General features: G+C 44.9%; 1 protein-coding gene across 9 annotated transcripts in view; it reads left to right on the forward strand.

Annotated features, from left to right (window-relative positions):
- The window catches only part of SEMA5B (semaphorin 5B), a 260,702-nt gene that overhangs the window by 174,227 nt on the left and 73,680 nt on the right, over positions 1 to 12,795 (forward strand). For all 9 annotated transcript variants that reach the window (XM_084522998.1, XM_084522997.1, XM_084523001.1 and 6 more), the window contains one exon: positions 2,758 to 2,820. In XM_084522998.1, the coding sequence (XP_084379124.1) occupies positions 2,758 to 2,820 (63 nt within the window). The remainder of the gene's footprint in view (positions 1 to 2,757; positions 2,821 to 12,795) is intronic.

Below are 12,795 nucleotides of genomic sequence, written 5' to 3' on the forward strand. Positions count from 1 at the left end.
GTAGAGTGCCAACATTGCACAGAGAGTTTGCACAGAAAGCCCAGGACAACAGAGGTGACTGGAGTAGGATCTGAAAAGACAGCTGATCAGTCAAGTAAAGAAACCAAATAAAGCTGGAAAGCTTATGCTAAGGTGCCAAGCTCAGAGATCTGAGGCTGCCCAGGACCTCTTGCCAGCTCCAACCCAAAGGCTATGACCACAGATGTATGAGGGCTCCGGAGAGCCTGGCAGAAGGACTTGTCTAGGCTTTGGGTCAGCTGGCTGGTACATGCTCATACCCTGGAGTACGATATTTAAACACACATTTGCTGCTTGGCCTTGTAATTATGTTTTTATTATCGACATGATGTTCTTTGCAGGGTCATGAATATTTTCGTTGAGTCACTAGAGGTCATTGGAGTTACTCAGCCCTCAGACTAGTTTCTCCCTGTCCCACCAAAGATTTGTGAGACTTGTAAAATATGCTCCGGTTTGCCATATAGCTTAATTAGCCTCTGAGCTCTAATGAAGTGTGCCCTGACTAATGGTGCAGTCACAAACAACATGTTCCTGTAATTTGGGCCGTCACCAAGAACTTCTGTTATCAGTAGACTCATCAAGGTGGTGCTTCGGAAAGCTGAAGGGCACTGTTGCCTGATGAAATGCAGCGTTTCGCACCAAGAACATAGCTGGAGGGGATCGGTGCTCTGACATGAGCTGTGTTTGCGACGTGCCGCAGAGCCGTGGCTGCAGGTGGCTGGCAGCAGGAGCAAGGTGTCCCTGAGGAGCCTGTATTCTTCTGCTGCTCTGCTATGATCCCACAGGAGCCAGAGCACTGATCGCTGTAGTAACCCACGATTTTTGTTTTCATTTTGGCCTGCCAAGCGCTGTTAAGTTAAACCAGGCAGTGTAATGGAGAGCGCCCTGTCCCCGTTCCTGAAATGGAACAAAGAGACACCTCATAAGTGATCTCTTTTCTGGAGTTGTATTATATTAAGCTTCTCAAAAATTGATCCACAGTCCAAAACCGCTGTGGACAGATGAACGAGGGCCAGAGCTGGGACTGGAGATCAGAACGCCGCCGTGTAGTTGTTTTGCAGATGTCAAGGCTTCCTGGGAGTTGCCAGTCAGAATTTCTTGCTGTTCTGTAACAGCTTATCGCAGCGAGCTTTCTCATCTGATGACATATCCCCTCTCAGGATATGGCTACACGATCCTTTCCAGCAAGGACTCATCCCAGCTCTCACACAAACACTTCTGAGGCACAAGCTTTTGGCCTTCAGCCTGGCTTGGACTGCAGCGCACGGGAGCTATTTCCCAAGCGACTCCCAGGGAAAGATCTCCGCTCTTCCCTTCTCCCACCAAACCTCTGCATGTGCTCATAAAGCTTTACTTAAGCCAAATTGAACTGAATTTTCAGCGGATGGACAAGATAGTGTTTTTTGGAGTAAGGAAGAAATACGCCTTCTCCAAAAGTTAGATGTATAAATGCATTTCCTGGGCAGTGGCCGTATTTCTTGTGGTTATGAGTAAATATCTTCATGGCACTATGGTGGAGTTGTTTGTTTGCTTGTTTTTTGGGGGGCAGATTGATCCCCTCTCCTTGGTAGTCTCCTATCTTTCTCCAGCAAGAAGCAGGATTTATCATGTGTCAGGGGGACAATTTCTATGGAAGACTGGGGTTTAAAAAAAAATAAAATTGGCTGCGCTGAAAAAGTTCAAGAAGAGTTCAGATCCGGGCCAAACTTTGAAGCCATTTCCTGTGTGGGTAATGTACTGGGAAAAAAAAGAAATCTGGCTCTTTTAGGGGAGCTTTGGATGTGTATCTGAACTTTGCAAGCATGGCCTTTCCCTGTGAAACAAAGCTATTTTTCTTGTTCACAGAATGATGTATTATGTATAGCATGGATGTTTATATGTATTTTCACCTCCAGCTAACAATACCTGCTTGGATTTGTTAGAACTATTTTTAAAAAGTACTGGGGGGAGGAAAAATGCAGAGGGCATAGAACGGTTGGGTATGTTTCTGATTTTTTTTTAAATCTAAAAGTTGTAACACAGCTTTGCTGGTCTTGACCTTCCTTGCGAAGGAAGGGGCCACTTTGCTCTGAAGGAGCTATGCAAGGCTGGCTGGGGACTCCCACCAGGTCTTGGTCCAGGTCTTGCAGTCCCCAGTCAATTGGGCCCACCGCATTTTACTCCACCTCAGGGTCTGGCCCCATTTCTCCGACATCACCAGTCACCATCCAGCCTTTCTCCACTCTTCTCGTTGTCTGGGTTTTGCTTGTCCACACACAGTTCTTGTTTTATCCAGCTCACGTCACTGCAGGGTTACTTAGAAGGTGATAATCTTGAGGGTAAATTTGAGGAGACCACTGCATCTGTAGGCAACTACTGGGTTTGCCGTTGGGAAGGTTTTTATTTTGGTGATGAAGGCTGGTGGTTTTATACAGCACTATCCTCCTCGGAAATGGGTGAGGACTCAGCATATGGGACTTGTGTCTTGGACCTTCCAGTCGAATGATGACCAGAAATTTTATTTACATGTAAATTAAAGCCTTGCCTTTGTTAACATTCCAGTTGCTTCTGCCTCTGGACATTTCATCTATTTATCATTTGTGTGCACTGTGAGCACAGTGGGAGCGAGATACATGTTTACTGTCACAACACCTCTTGTAAATTGGGCTGTATAAATTTCTGGAGATGATTGTTTTTGGGAGTCTCCAGACGTGGTGGTTGGTGGCATTGTCGTGTGACTTGTGCATTTTGGTTTCTCAGGCAACAGCATGGGGTTCAGATGAAGACACCAGGAGGTCCTGTCAAAGTAAAGGGAAAACAGAGGTAAGTTTTCCTTTGCTACAGACATGCTATGGGTGAATTTATTTACATCATTCCATTAGAAATCCCCACAGGGAGCATCTGACACCAGCTTGAGCCCATAAATCTGCAGCTGTTCGGAGCTAGTACCGCAAGTGCCCGAGCACCACAGAGCAACCATTTCAAAGGCTACCTGTCCAAGTTATTAGACTTGCACTACATGAAATTTAAAGGTAATTTCACTGCTGGAGAGGACGCAGTTTGTGACATATCAAGGATCAGTGTGCTGGCAAATCCAGGGAAACATCTTGTAGTGGGTCTGAGGCTGGTCAGGTTGGCTTAGTCTCAGTACTCAGCAGCGAGCCGTTGGCGTTCGGCCACGTGGGCCTGTGTCTGATACTTGTTCGCAGTTAGAGCTGATTTTTGTATAATTCTCTTGAACATGAGAATCGAATCCGCTAGGACACTGCAGTTCTTTTCAGGTGGAATGTCACAGAGCTCCTTAGGAGGCCGGCGCAGTCTGCTAAGCTGCGGTTCAAAACCAGAACTGTTTGAACTAAGGCGTGCTATCTCAGACGTCTGAAGTTTGCAGGCATTTCTGACTGAAGCACAGGTCCTCTTCTGCCCGACTTCTGAGAAACTGAAACAAAACCATGTACTGAAAACAAGAAGTATTTTGATTTTTCAAATGTGGTGTTGGTACTGTTCAAACACGTTCAGGCCTCAACTGAGAGGGTGTCCTGTTGTCCTAAATATTATACCACAAAGAGTTTTCAGTCTAAACCAAAGGAGTTGGAAGATAATCATGATCTTTGCTGTAGACTTGGACAGTCAAGCAGAGAGTGCTTGTGTGGCTTGCCCAAAATCTGGAGTTCTGCCAAGTTCCAGTTCAGTGCTTCAAGCATGGGATTATATGATTTTCCATTGACCACATTCATTTCACATAATAAACTGTACGTGATTATGGTGTTAACTTGCATATACACAGAAATGTCAGTTTGAATTTTGTAGGATGAACAACAAAGAGCTTTGTGTAGTTTTGGAGAACAGGAATATCAGTATCCTTGAACATGTTTTAGAGTTTGTGGAGGGACTGCTTTGTGTAGGAAAATGCCAGCCACTAGAAGAAGAACCCAAAAGAAGATGAACAACATTAAAAAACTCTAAAACCCAAGACACGAGGAGTTTTTGAATTTGTGGTCTTTGTACTTTAAAACGTGTACTCTAAAGAAAGGATTTTACTCTTTACTCCCATTGTAAAAATTTGTGAACCTTAGTCCATTGTTCATGAAGAATTTGAATTTATAACCCAGAATTATTTTGTCAGCCCCCAGATAAAACCCTTTTAGATTCCATGCATTCAACTGAACAAATTCTAGGATAATTTCAATTTATTATTTTTACTGTCATGCCAAAACAAAGCAATGGTCTGAGCATTTTTGCTGCTGCTGCTGCCTCCACACACTGCGAAGAGTCTGCCAAACATTTCATGAGGATGGTGCTCCAGACAGCTGAGTTTATGCTGCTTGTTATCCAGAGCTTAAAATTGTTTGGTGGGTGCAGGAGCCTTGGATATGCCGTTTTGAGAAACAATAATTAATCAGATTGTTAGACACTTCTTGACATACAATTAATGGCAAACAGAGGTGTTGACTAAGAGTCTGACAAGAAGACATGGAGCTACGAAGAAAGGCAGAAGGATTCTGCAGTAGATAAGTAAACTCAGATCTCCCAAGTCTGTATCTAGTTTTGCCTATATGTCCATGGATGAATCCCTCCTGGGAGTCTACACATTCACTGCTCATTACACTGTAGAGAAATGACTTAGTGCTAGCTCCAAATACCACATAGAGCTTAGCAAGCTGATGAACAGCTCTACTGCAGCTGAGAAGTCCAGCTCTGACCTCGTGTCTTTCTTTGGCTGGGTAAATGCATCAGGCAAGGGCAACACAATGTGAATACTTCTATTTATGCTGTGTGATAGTGGTACAAGAACCAGAGCTCTGTCTGCCTCAGCTCTGCTTTGTCAAAACTTGACTAATGGCAGTTTTCTACATAGCACAGATGATTTGATGATAAATATGCTCAGAATTGTCAGGCACTGAGATATGTGGTGATAAAGGCTAGAAATAAGGAGGACCTTTGGCTCTTAGATTAATTCACAGTGTAGTTTGGGTAAGTTATATGACTGGTTCATTTTCCTTACCCGTTTAATAATGTCTTTATTTTAAGATGAAGTTTTCAAAGCTACCTAGTGTATAAAAATGCCTTTTTCTTATGCCTGTTGAGTATCTAAATTGGATTCTCCCTGCTGCTTAGAAAATCTCCTCCTAAAATGCCTGGAGTTTTACCATAAGGAAAATAAGAAGTACAAGAGCAAAAGCTGCAAAATGCATATCACGGAAGGATAATTACCATGGCATGATGATCACTCCACATTTGAGTACCAACTGGACAGAGAAAAGGGAGATGAGAAATCTGGTTCCCAGATTTAAGGCCACTAGGTCTTTTCCTCTGACACCTTGTGTAGCTCTGGCCAGAAGTTTCACCTGCCTGTTCCAAAACTGAGCTCAGTAACTTGTCTTTGGCTGCTGCACCTTCCTGAGGAAGGCAGAAGGTTTTGAATCAAGCAGGCCGACTGCATGCTTTGCTGGCTTGATCAAATGGCCGATCACCTTCACTGTTAACAGCATGTACTTTATTTCCTCTTTGAATCTGGCTTCAGTTTTGGGTGTCTGTGTCTCTTTTTGTCCTTCTCTTCTAGATTAAGGAGCTCTTTAGTTACCAATATTCTTTTTTTTTCTTGATAAACCATTTATATGCTCTTGTCAAGTCAGTACTTAGACTTTTTGGTAATGTAAAAAGCTGAGCTCTCCAAGCTGTTCTCTAACTCATTCCTCCACTGCTATTGAATATTTTTGTGTCTGTTTTCTGCACACTCCAATTTTTCACCTCTATTCCCACGTCAATCTCTAATGCCTGAATGTGATTAAAATAGTCTTCCACCTCTTCTTCGCCCTCTGTTCATGTACTCAGCAGTTCTTCTGTCACAGGAGATCATGCAGAATTGCCTAGTCACTGTGACCACTAAATCCTTCTCACAGTTGCTAGTTCGGGGATGTAATCTCCCGGTCTGTACATAAAGTCCTTTTGTTCCTTGCCTTTTAATGTATAATATCTTTAAAAAATGTATTTTGTTTGTTGGGTATAGCTCACCAACCAGCCTAACATATATGTCTGCTTTGGCCTCATTGTAGTTGCTATTTTTCTGATCGTTGGGTTATCCACAAATGCTGGTTAGGAAAAATGTTGATACTGGACCTTGCCATCTGGGTCCCTGCTAGAACAGCAACTTTGTGTATGATTTTTCTCAGAGGACTTCATTTCAGTCCACGCATTTATCAGATTTTAATCCTTTAAAGTACATGTACTTGAACTTGATTTTAAAAGTAACTCTCTACTATATGTCATGCGGTATTAAAATATACACTTCAGAAAAGTCTCTTTCATTTATATTGCTATTTTTGTCAACCAAAGCTTGTGGTTTCCTCAAAGAATTGTATGTGCTTTATTTGCCATGTCGCAGGAGATCCATGCTGGCTTCCGCTAGTAATTATTCCTATTTTTGCAGCATTTATAAAATGCATCCTGATCAGCACCTTAAAACTCTCCCCTGGAAACCATCCACCATACTGAGAGAGACTGCAGAGAACAAAATCGGTGTTATGCTGCCTTTCTTTCTGCCTTCCAAGTGATATCACCCAGAGGTTGTAGTTAAAATGAGCGATGGATAGAGTGCAAGGGGAAGAGGTGCCACTAGATCAAAATGTATTTAATTTCATTAGGAGCTGCTCAGCTTCTAGTCTGTAATTGGTTTGTCTCTGCATAACAGCCCATCTACCACATCTAAGGAATTTTGCCTGACATAGAAAACTGTGGCTTTCTAAACAAGCGCCCTTTGGTCTTTGTCTTGTCTGAGCATAAAATTATTTGTTCACTTTCCCAAAGCAGCACACCGCCATTTCAAAGAGAAGGGAACTGTTTGTGAAAATGGCAGTGCTCCAGCTCTTACGTGCTGTCCTAAGGACTTTGGGTAGCAAGGGGAAAGATGATGCACTGATAACACTTCTGGAGCGAGAAAGAACCGAGGGAAGCATCTGATAGGGATCCAGCTACTGTTTGTCCCAGACTGGCTGTCTCCCTTTCCTTGTATGATGTCCTGATACAGGCGGTTCTTGGATTCACACAAGGTTGCAGGGAAATCCTGGCCCACGGTTTCAACCCAAATAAATGGGTTTGGCTCAGAAGTTGCTAGGCTAATGGAGGAATCTGCTATTTTAGGCGTTCGAGTGGCTGTCATTCAGAGGATGTGTCCTCTGGTCATGTAATGTGGCTGGGAATCGCCATACAAAGAACAGGCACCCAGATCTGACAGGCACCATATCAATCCATGGGTAACTGCGAGGCAGACAGATGGTTTTTCTTCTCCCCTTTCTAGCTGTTTCTAGAAATCTGAACCTCCATACCTACTACTTCTGCTAAACTATCAGCCCCCTAATTTGATTTGAAGTCCATTAAAGAAAACTTGGCTGGAAAAATCATTAGTGATTCTCTTTGGTATTTATGGCACTCAGAGGAGAAAGACAGCTTGGTCAGGGTGTTGGCTTAGGCTGATTAGTAAACTATTTGTCCAAAGAAATAACATAGATATCTAGAAGCATGTTAATAACACTGCTCAAAAACGTCAGGTTATGATTTTTTAAAAAAAATTGGGATGAACTGCAACAAATAAATATTTGCTGTACTCTAAAATGTCATTAAGGGCAAACACAGAGTTCTGACCGGTTCTCTGAACTGCAGGCTGTACTTCAGAGCCAGTGTGTTTACTTTTATAGTAATAAAGGGCTTTGAGCATGGCTGGTGTAGCTAGTAAGTGTAGCTGAACAGACCAGAGCATCCAGTGGTTGAGGAGCAGGGAGTGCAGTGGGACCTGCCAGATCAGCGGAGGACAGAAGTCCTCTCTTCCCACCACATGTGTAGACAGCAGGAATAATCTGGCCGGCCAGCAGTGCAGGAGTCTTCTCTGGGTACAGCTGCCAGCACACTGAGCCGTGAGTGTTTCTGGTTGATCTACCCCCGGATGCCTCCCGATGTGGCTCCTGCTTTCTCTGCTGGCAGCCTTGCACAGTGCTGCTGGCTGCGCTGACACCGAGCATCGCGCTGTCCTGCTGCATCGCTGGGGGCCAAGCCTCAGGAGTAACGTGCAGGATGACTTGCATCAGTAGGGAGACAACCTCCCATCATGGCAACATCTCCTGAAACCAGAATTCCTTCCTTTTTGCAGCTTCTGGATTTTGTTAGAGTCTTGTAAATGTGGCCAGGAGGAGCTGAATGGAAAAGAGGAGCTGGGTTTCAAAGAAGTAACCCCTGCCCGTGCTGATCTAGCTAGGGAGAACAGGCAGGCTTTGGGTCACTATGGACCAGTCTTTATGAGTTTTTGGTAAAACTTACTGTTTCTACTCGAGACGTCCTCATTCCCCACATACACCCCCCTCTACCTGTTTTATCTCGCTGTGTTCTGGCCTCAGTGAACTCCTGGCAGTGAGCTCTGCAGATTAATTGCACGTTGTGTGAAACTATTTTCATTATTTTGTAGCTCTGTTAGAAGGCTTTAGCTGCATCTTTGCCAAGTTTCATCCTATTTCTCCTCTTAAATACCCTGGCCTAACCCCAAGATAAATTTCCATATTCTGAAGAGTTTGTATTTCTTACTGAGGACACCAGACAACCTGAAACAGCTATTTTCCTGATAGAGCATGTAACTGTGTTTTTAGTCTATGATCAAAATGTATTGGTATGTGATGAAATACTGTTAGCTAAAAAAAAAAAATATCGAAAATCAAAAAGCAGATCTCAGAAAACAGCTTGAGTGGTTTATTCAAAGTAAAGGCCAATTAAAGCAGTGCCTATATACGGTTAGGCCTTCAAAGGAAAAATGCCTCTGTACAATGAGATTAAGGGCTTATAACATTTCAGAACTCCAGTGTTCGGAGATGACAGATGAAACAACTCAAGAAGCACCTACAGCTGGCTTATTCTTTGCATCCTGAAAATGTCTTTTTGAATTTTACCTCAAACTGAAGCCAGCAGGAGTTCAGCCCCTCCATTTGCTGGTCTGTCCACGCGAATGAATGGAGTAACACTTTGGGTTTTGGGGTTGGAAATGTGCTTTCAAAGCAGCCTGACATCTGTATTGCTAGAAAGAGCCCTGCTCCTACCCACAGTGGTGGACATTACGCCATTCACAGACACAGTGAAATCTAAATGTTTCAAGCCTAAAATAAATGAGAATGGGCTTAAAGCGAGGAGGGGCATGAGGGGATTTGATAAAGATTAAGCTTTACCAGTGATGTACGCCTCCTAGGAAAACAAGGGTCATTAGACTAGGGGAAAGTGATTTCTGCTCAGTCTAAGGCCTTGTCTGCAAAAAGCACCAGTATCCGGTAATTCGGAGGAAGGAATGAGAACCCCAAAGTCAATAACATGTATTTCAGAGGAAAATCAGAGATATGTTTAATGCTCCGGCTGTGAGCCACAGGTTTTTATCAGCACTGCCATATATTTAATGATAATCCCAACTAATATAACTGGGTTATTCTCATTAACCGTATAAATATTGAGTCTTCTCCCTTTATTTAAATCCTTAATCTCATGATCCCAATAATACTTTCTGGTGATGAGATCTGCAGTCTGATCACACACAGACTGAACCGTCTGCTCCATGATGTGAGAGCAGGATCCAAACATTGTCTTGTCTGGACAGAGCTGGGGTTCAAGCTTGCCAGATTTTCCAGCCATGTTAAATAAAGCCCATCTGAATTTTGCCTCCCGTACGACTGAGTTTTCCAGGCCTGTGGAAGAAACTGCATTAAATAGCTCCCATTTTCTGTAAGTGCTTGGGAAATCATTTTACTAACCAGTTGCCTGAGCTACGAGTTGTAGAGGGGAGCACGGTGAATAACTTTTCTGAGCAGATCCCGGCTGGCTTAAAGAACACAGAGAGGAGCCTGTCCCTTTCTACTTATTTTGAGAACAGGGCAGAAAGGGGACCTGATGTAGATGTCACCAACAGTGTCTCGAGAAAAATCCCACAAGCTGGAACGTTTTAGTGGTTCAGCTTCTTCCTTGCTTTTGTTGGAAGTTGGCATAGGCTGGCAGTGGGCACAGCAATAAGAAATGCCAGATGAGCACAGGATTCCTCTTGGGGCCAGGCAGGTTAGCCAGGTGGGGTCTGGGAGTTAAATCTTTGTCCCCGTCTTGCAGGATCTCCTCTCATTCAGTGTCACCATGGCAAACCTTCTAGCACCTGTGTGTTTCGATTCACCCAGCCCAGAGGACAGTAAGATAATGCACCTCCATTTTAGAACATTACTTAATGCTCTACAAATTGCTTTGAGACCGGTGGATGAAAAGTACATGTGATCATTGCTCTTGCCCCAGCAGTGCGGAGCCCTTTTACCATCATTAGCAAGGCAAGTCCAGGGAAAAAGCCTTCTCAGAGCCTAGGCAGTTAATTCAGAGTGATATAACTGTGGTGGGATATGGCCACACCTGGTAGCAGTGTTATCTAAGCAGAGGAGAAGAAAACATCCACCAGGCACCCCAGTTTCTGCCTTTTACAGCCAGTGAAATAATTATTGGGCTTGGTACATCCAGTTCCCTGAAAAGTATCAGCTGTCAAATGTTTCCAATCTAACACCTCATCTGCGCTGCCTGTGCTCTTTTGCTCTTTGCTAGCACAGTTGGGAATGGGCTGGAAGTCACAGATGAAATATTTTGGTGCAGGTTCAGACAGCAGCAGATACATTGGCTCAGTATGGCTTTTCTTCTCTTTCAATAAATAACCTCTGCTTTTGACTGAATGGGTACGAAGAAAGCCATGCTTAATTAGGCTAAAATAAGACAATATTTTACCAGCTTCCAGCATCCTTATCAACCTGGGCTACTGCGCCTTGGAGTAAAGTGTGCAACAGATGCATCCAGCATGATCTCACAGAGAAATTATTTTTTGTGTTCTGTCTTCTCAGCTGGGAGGATTTTCACAGAAATTAAAGCTTTAATATAGGTCTGTGCAAAGAAGAGAATTCTGCAAGTTAGGATTTGAGATTTCTGCAGGACGGAGTTTTATTTAGGAGTATGTTTAAGTACTGGAAAAGAGTGTGGCAACATTAATGGTGTTAGCTGGCTTGGGGCAGATGCTGCGCTCAGGCTGCACGGAGCAGAGGAAGGTGGAAGCAGAGAGGAGCAGGTGGATGCTCTCTTATTATGTGAAAGTCGTGTACAGAGCTGCTGTCTGGGTTAGATGCCAAATCAATCATATTCTGGAAAAACTCAACGGGGAGAGGAGCCTGTACTTTTTAAATCTCATTTCCTCAAGAATTTCTGGTCCTTCACAGTTAAATATACAGTGGTCCTAGGATTACGTGGGATTGGGTAGCTGTGCTGTAAAACAGGAATTACTGAACGTGAAATGCAGACCTGGCTAGGGCAGGGAATAACCTGCAGGGCTCACAGCACCACAGAAGAGCAGGAGGGAGCAGAGAGGCTGGCAAGCTCTTGTTGACCCCACTATGAATTTAAGCTCTGGTTCCTCTGTGCCAGGGGCTGTGTGTCGGATCCCCAGATCCCTGCCGAGGTCAGCCCCACTCCATCACCTCCGTGGCCTCTGCCTGGGCCAGGTGAGTGCTCCCAGGCTGGCTCAGGGCGCAGTCCCTGCACACTTCTCCATTCAGGATGAGCCCCAGATGCTGTGCCCATGCAGTAGCTCGTCTGCGGCCACTGCCAGGGGGGGTTTGCTAAATGCCATTCTCCAGCAAGTTGTTTTCCATGCAGCGAATGAAAGGAGATGGTAGTTCTTAATCCAGCTAAGCAAGCCTCTCCCCTTTCCAGCTGATACGGAGTGTTTTTACACTGCTGGATCTTGCAAATGAAGTCTTCAGGGAGCTGATCAGCAGCGTGGAGCGCTGTGAGACGGGGAAGCTCGCGGAGTGATTGCTGCTTACAGGAGAAGCGGTGTCTGCAGCTGGAGGCTCAGCTTAGCAGCAAATTATGATCTATTGGAGGGAGGAAAGCAAGGCAGCCGGGATAACCCAGCCGAGGTTGTTATTTTTTAACAAGTTCCCGTCTCTGTTTACAGTGGAATATAACTGCCTTTCCCCCCTTGGAGCCCGTGGGTGCCACTCACAAGCCATCCATCGCTCACCTCCTCCTCTCTGTGCTGCTCCCAGAGCCCAGGGCAGGCAGCCTGGTTCTGGGCTCACCAGACATCCCTCAGCGGGGCTGTGGGGATGAATTTCAGGGCAAGGGGCTGCCACAGGCTGTGCTGGCACCTCCTCTCCCTGCAGGTCACCTCAGAAAGCCCTGGCCTCTCCCTGTCACTGAGCATCCCGGGCACACTCAGATGGCCTGACCCAAAGTCCACCAGTGTCGGGATGTGAGGCTGCAGGGGGAAGGAGAGGCTGAGAAGAAGGGTTTTGCTATTTCTCTCTGTCCTGGCCTGAAAGAGAAACTCCTTCCACTATGGAAAATCCTGAGTGTGGAGCCTCATGGTGGAAGGAAGCAACGGTCTGTCTAAGCACATGATTCTCCCATTGCAGAGAAGTTCCTTCTGTTTTCCTGCTACACCAGCGTGACTTCTAGTGCAGGGAGAGCCTCTGCCCTTCACCAGAGTTGTGTCTGGGTAATGTTGTCAAAGCTGCAGCACTGATGGGAAAAGCAGGTCAGAAATACCATGGAAAGAGGGAGGATTCCTCCTCCAATTTAAGCAGAAAGAAAGAGCCAGTTGTATAGCTAACACAGAGTCAGCCTGATGGATAGCATCCTACCAGATTCATGCAGGATTGTGGTCAGAGAAGTAAGCAGCAAATTGGCCTTGCTCACGGAGACTGCTCGCTCCCTACAGCTGTGCACTACTGCAGCACTTGGTGCAACAAATCTTGC

This window comes from Aythya ferina, assembly GCF_964211825.1.
Source record: "Aythya ferina genome assembly, chromosome: 6".
In the NCBI taxonomy this organism is placed as follows: Eukaryota; Metazoa; Chordata; class Aves; order Anseriformes; family Anatidae; genus Aythya; species Aythya ferina.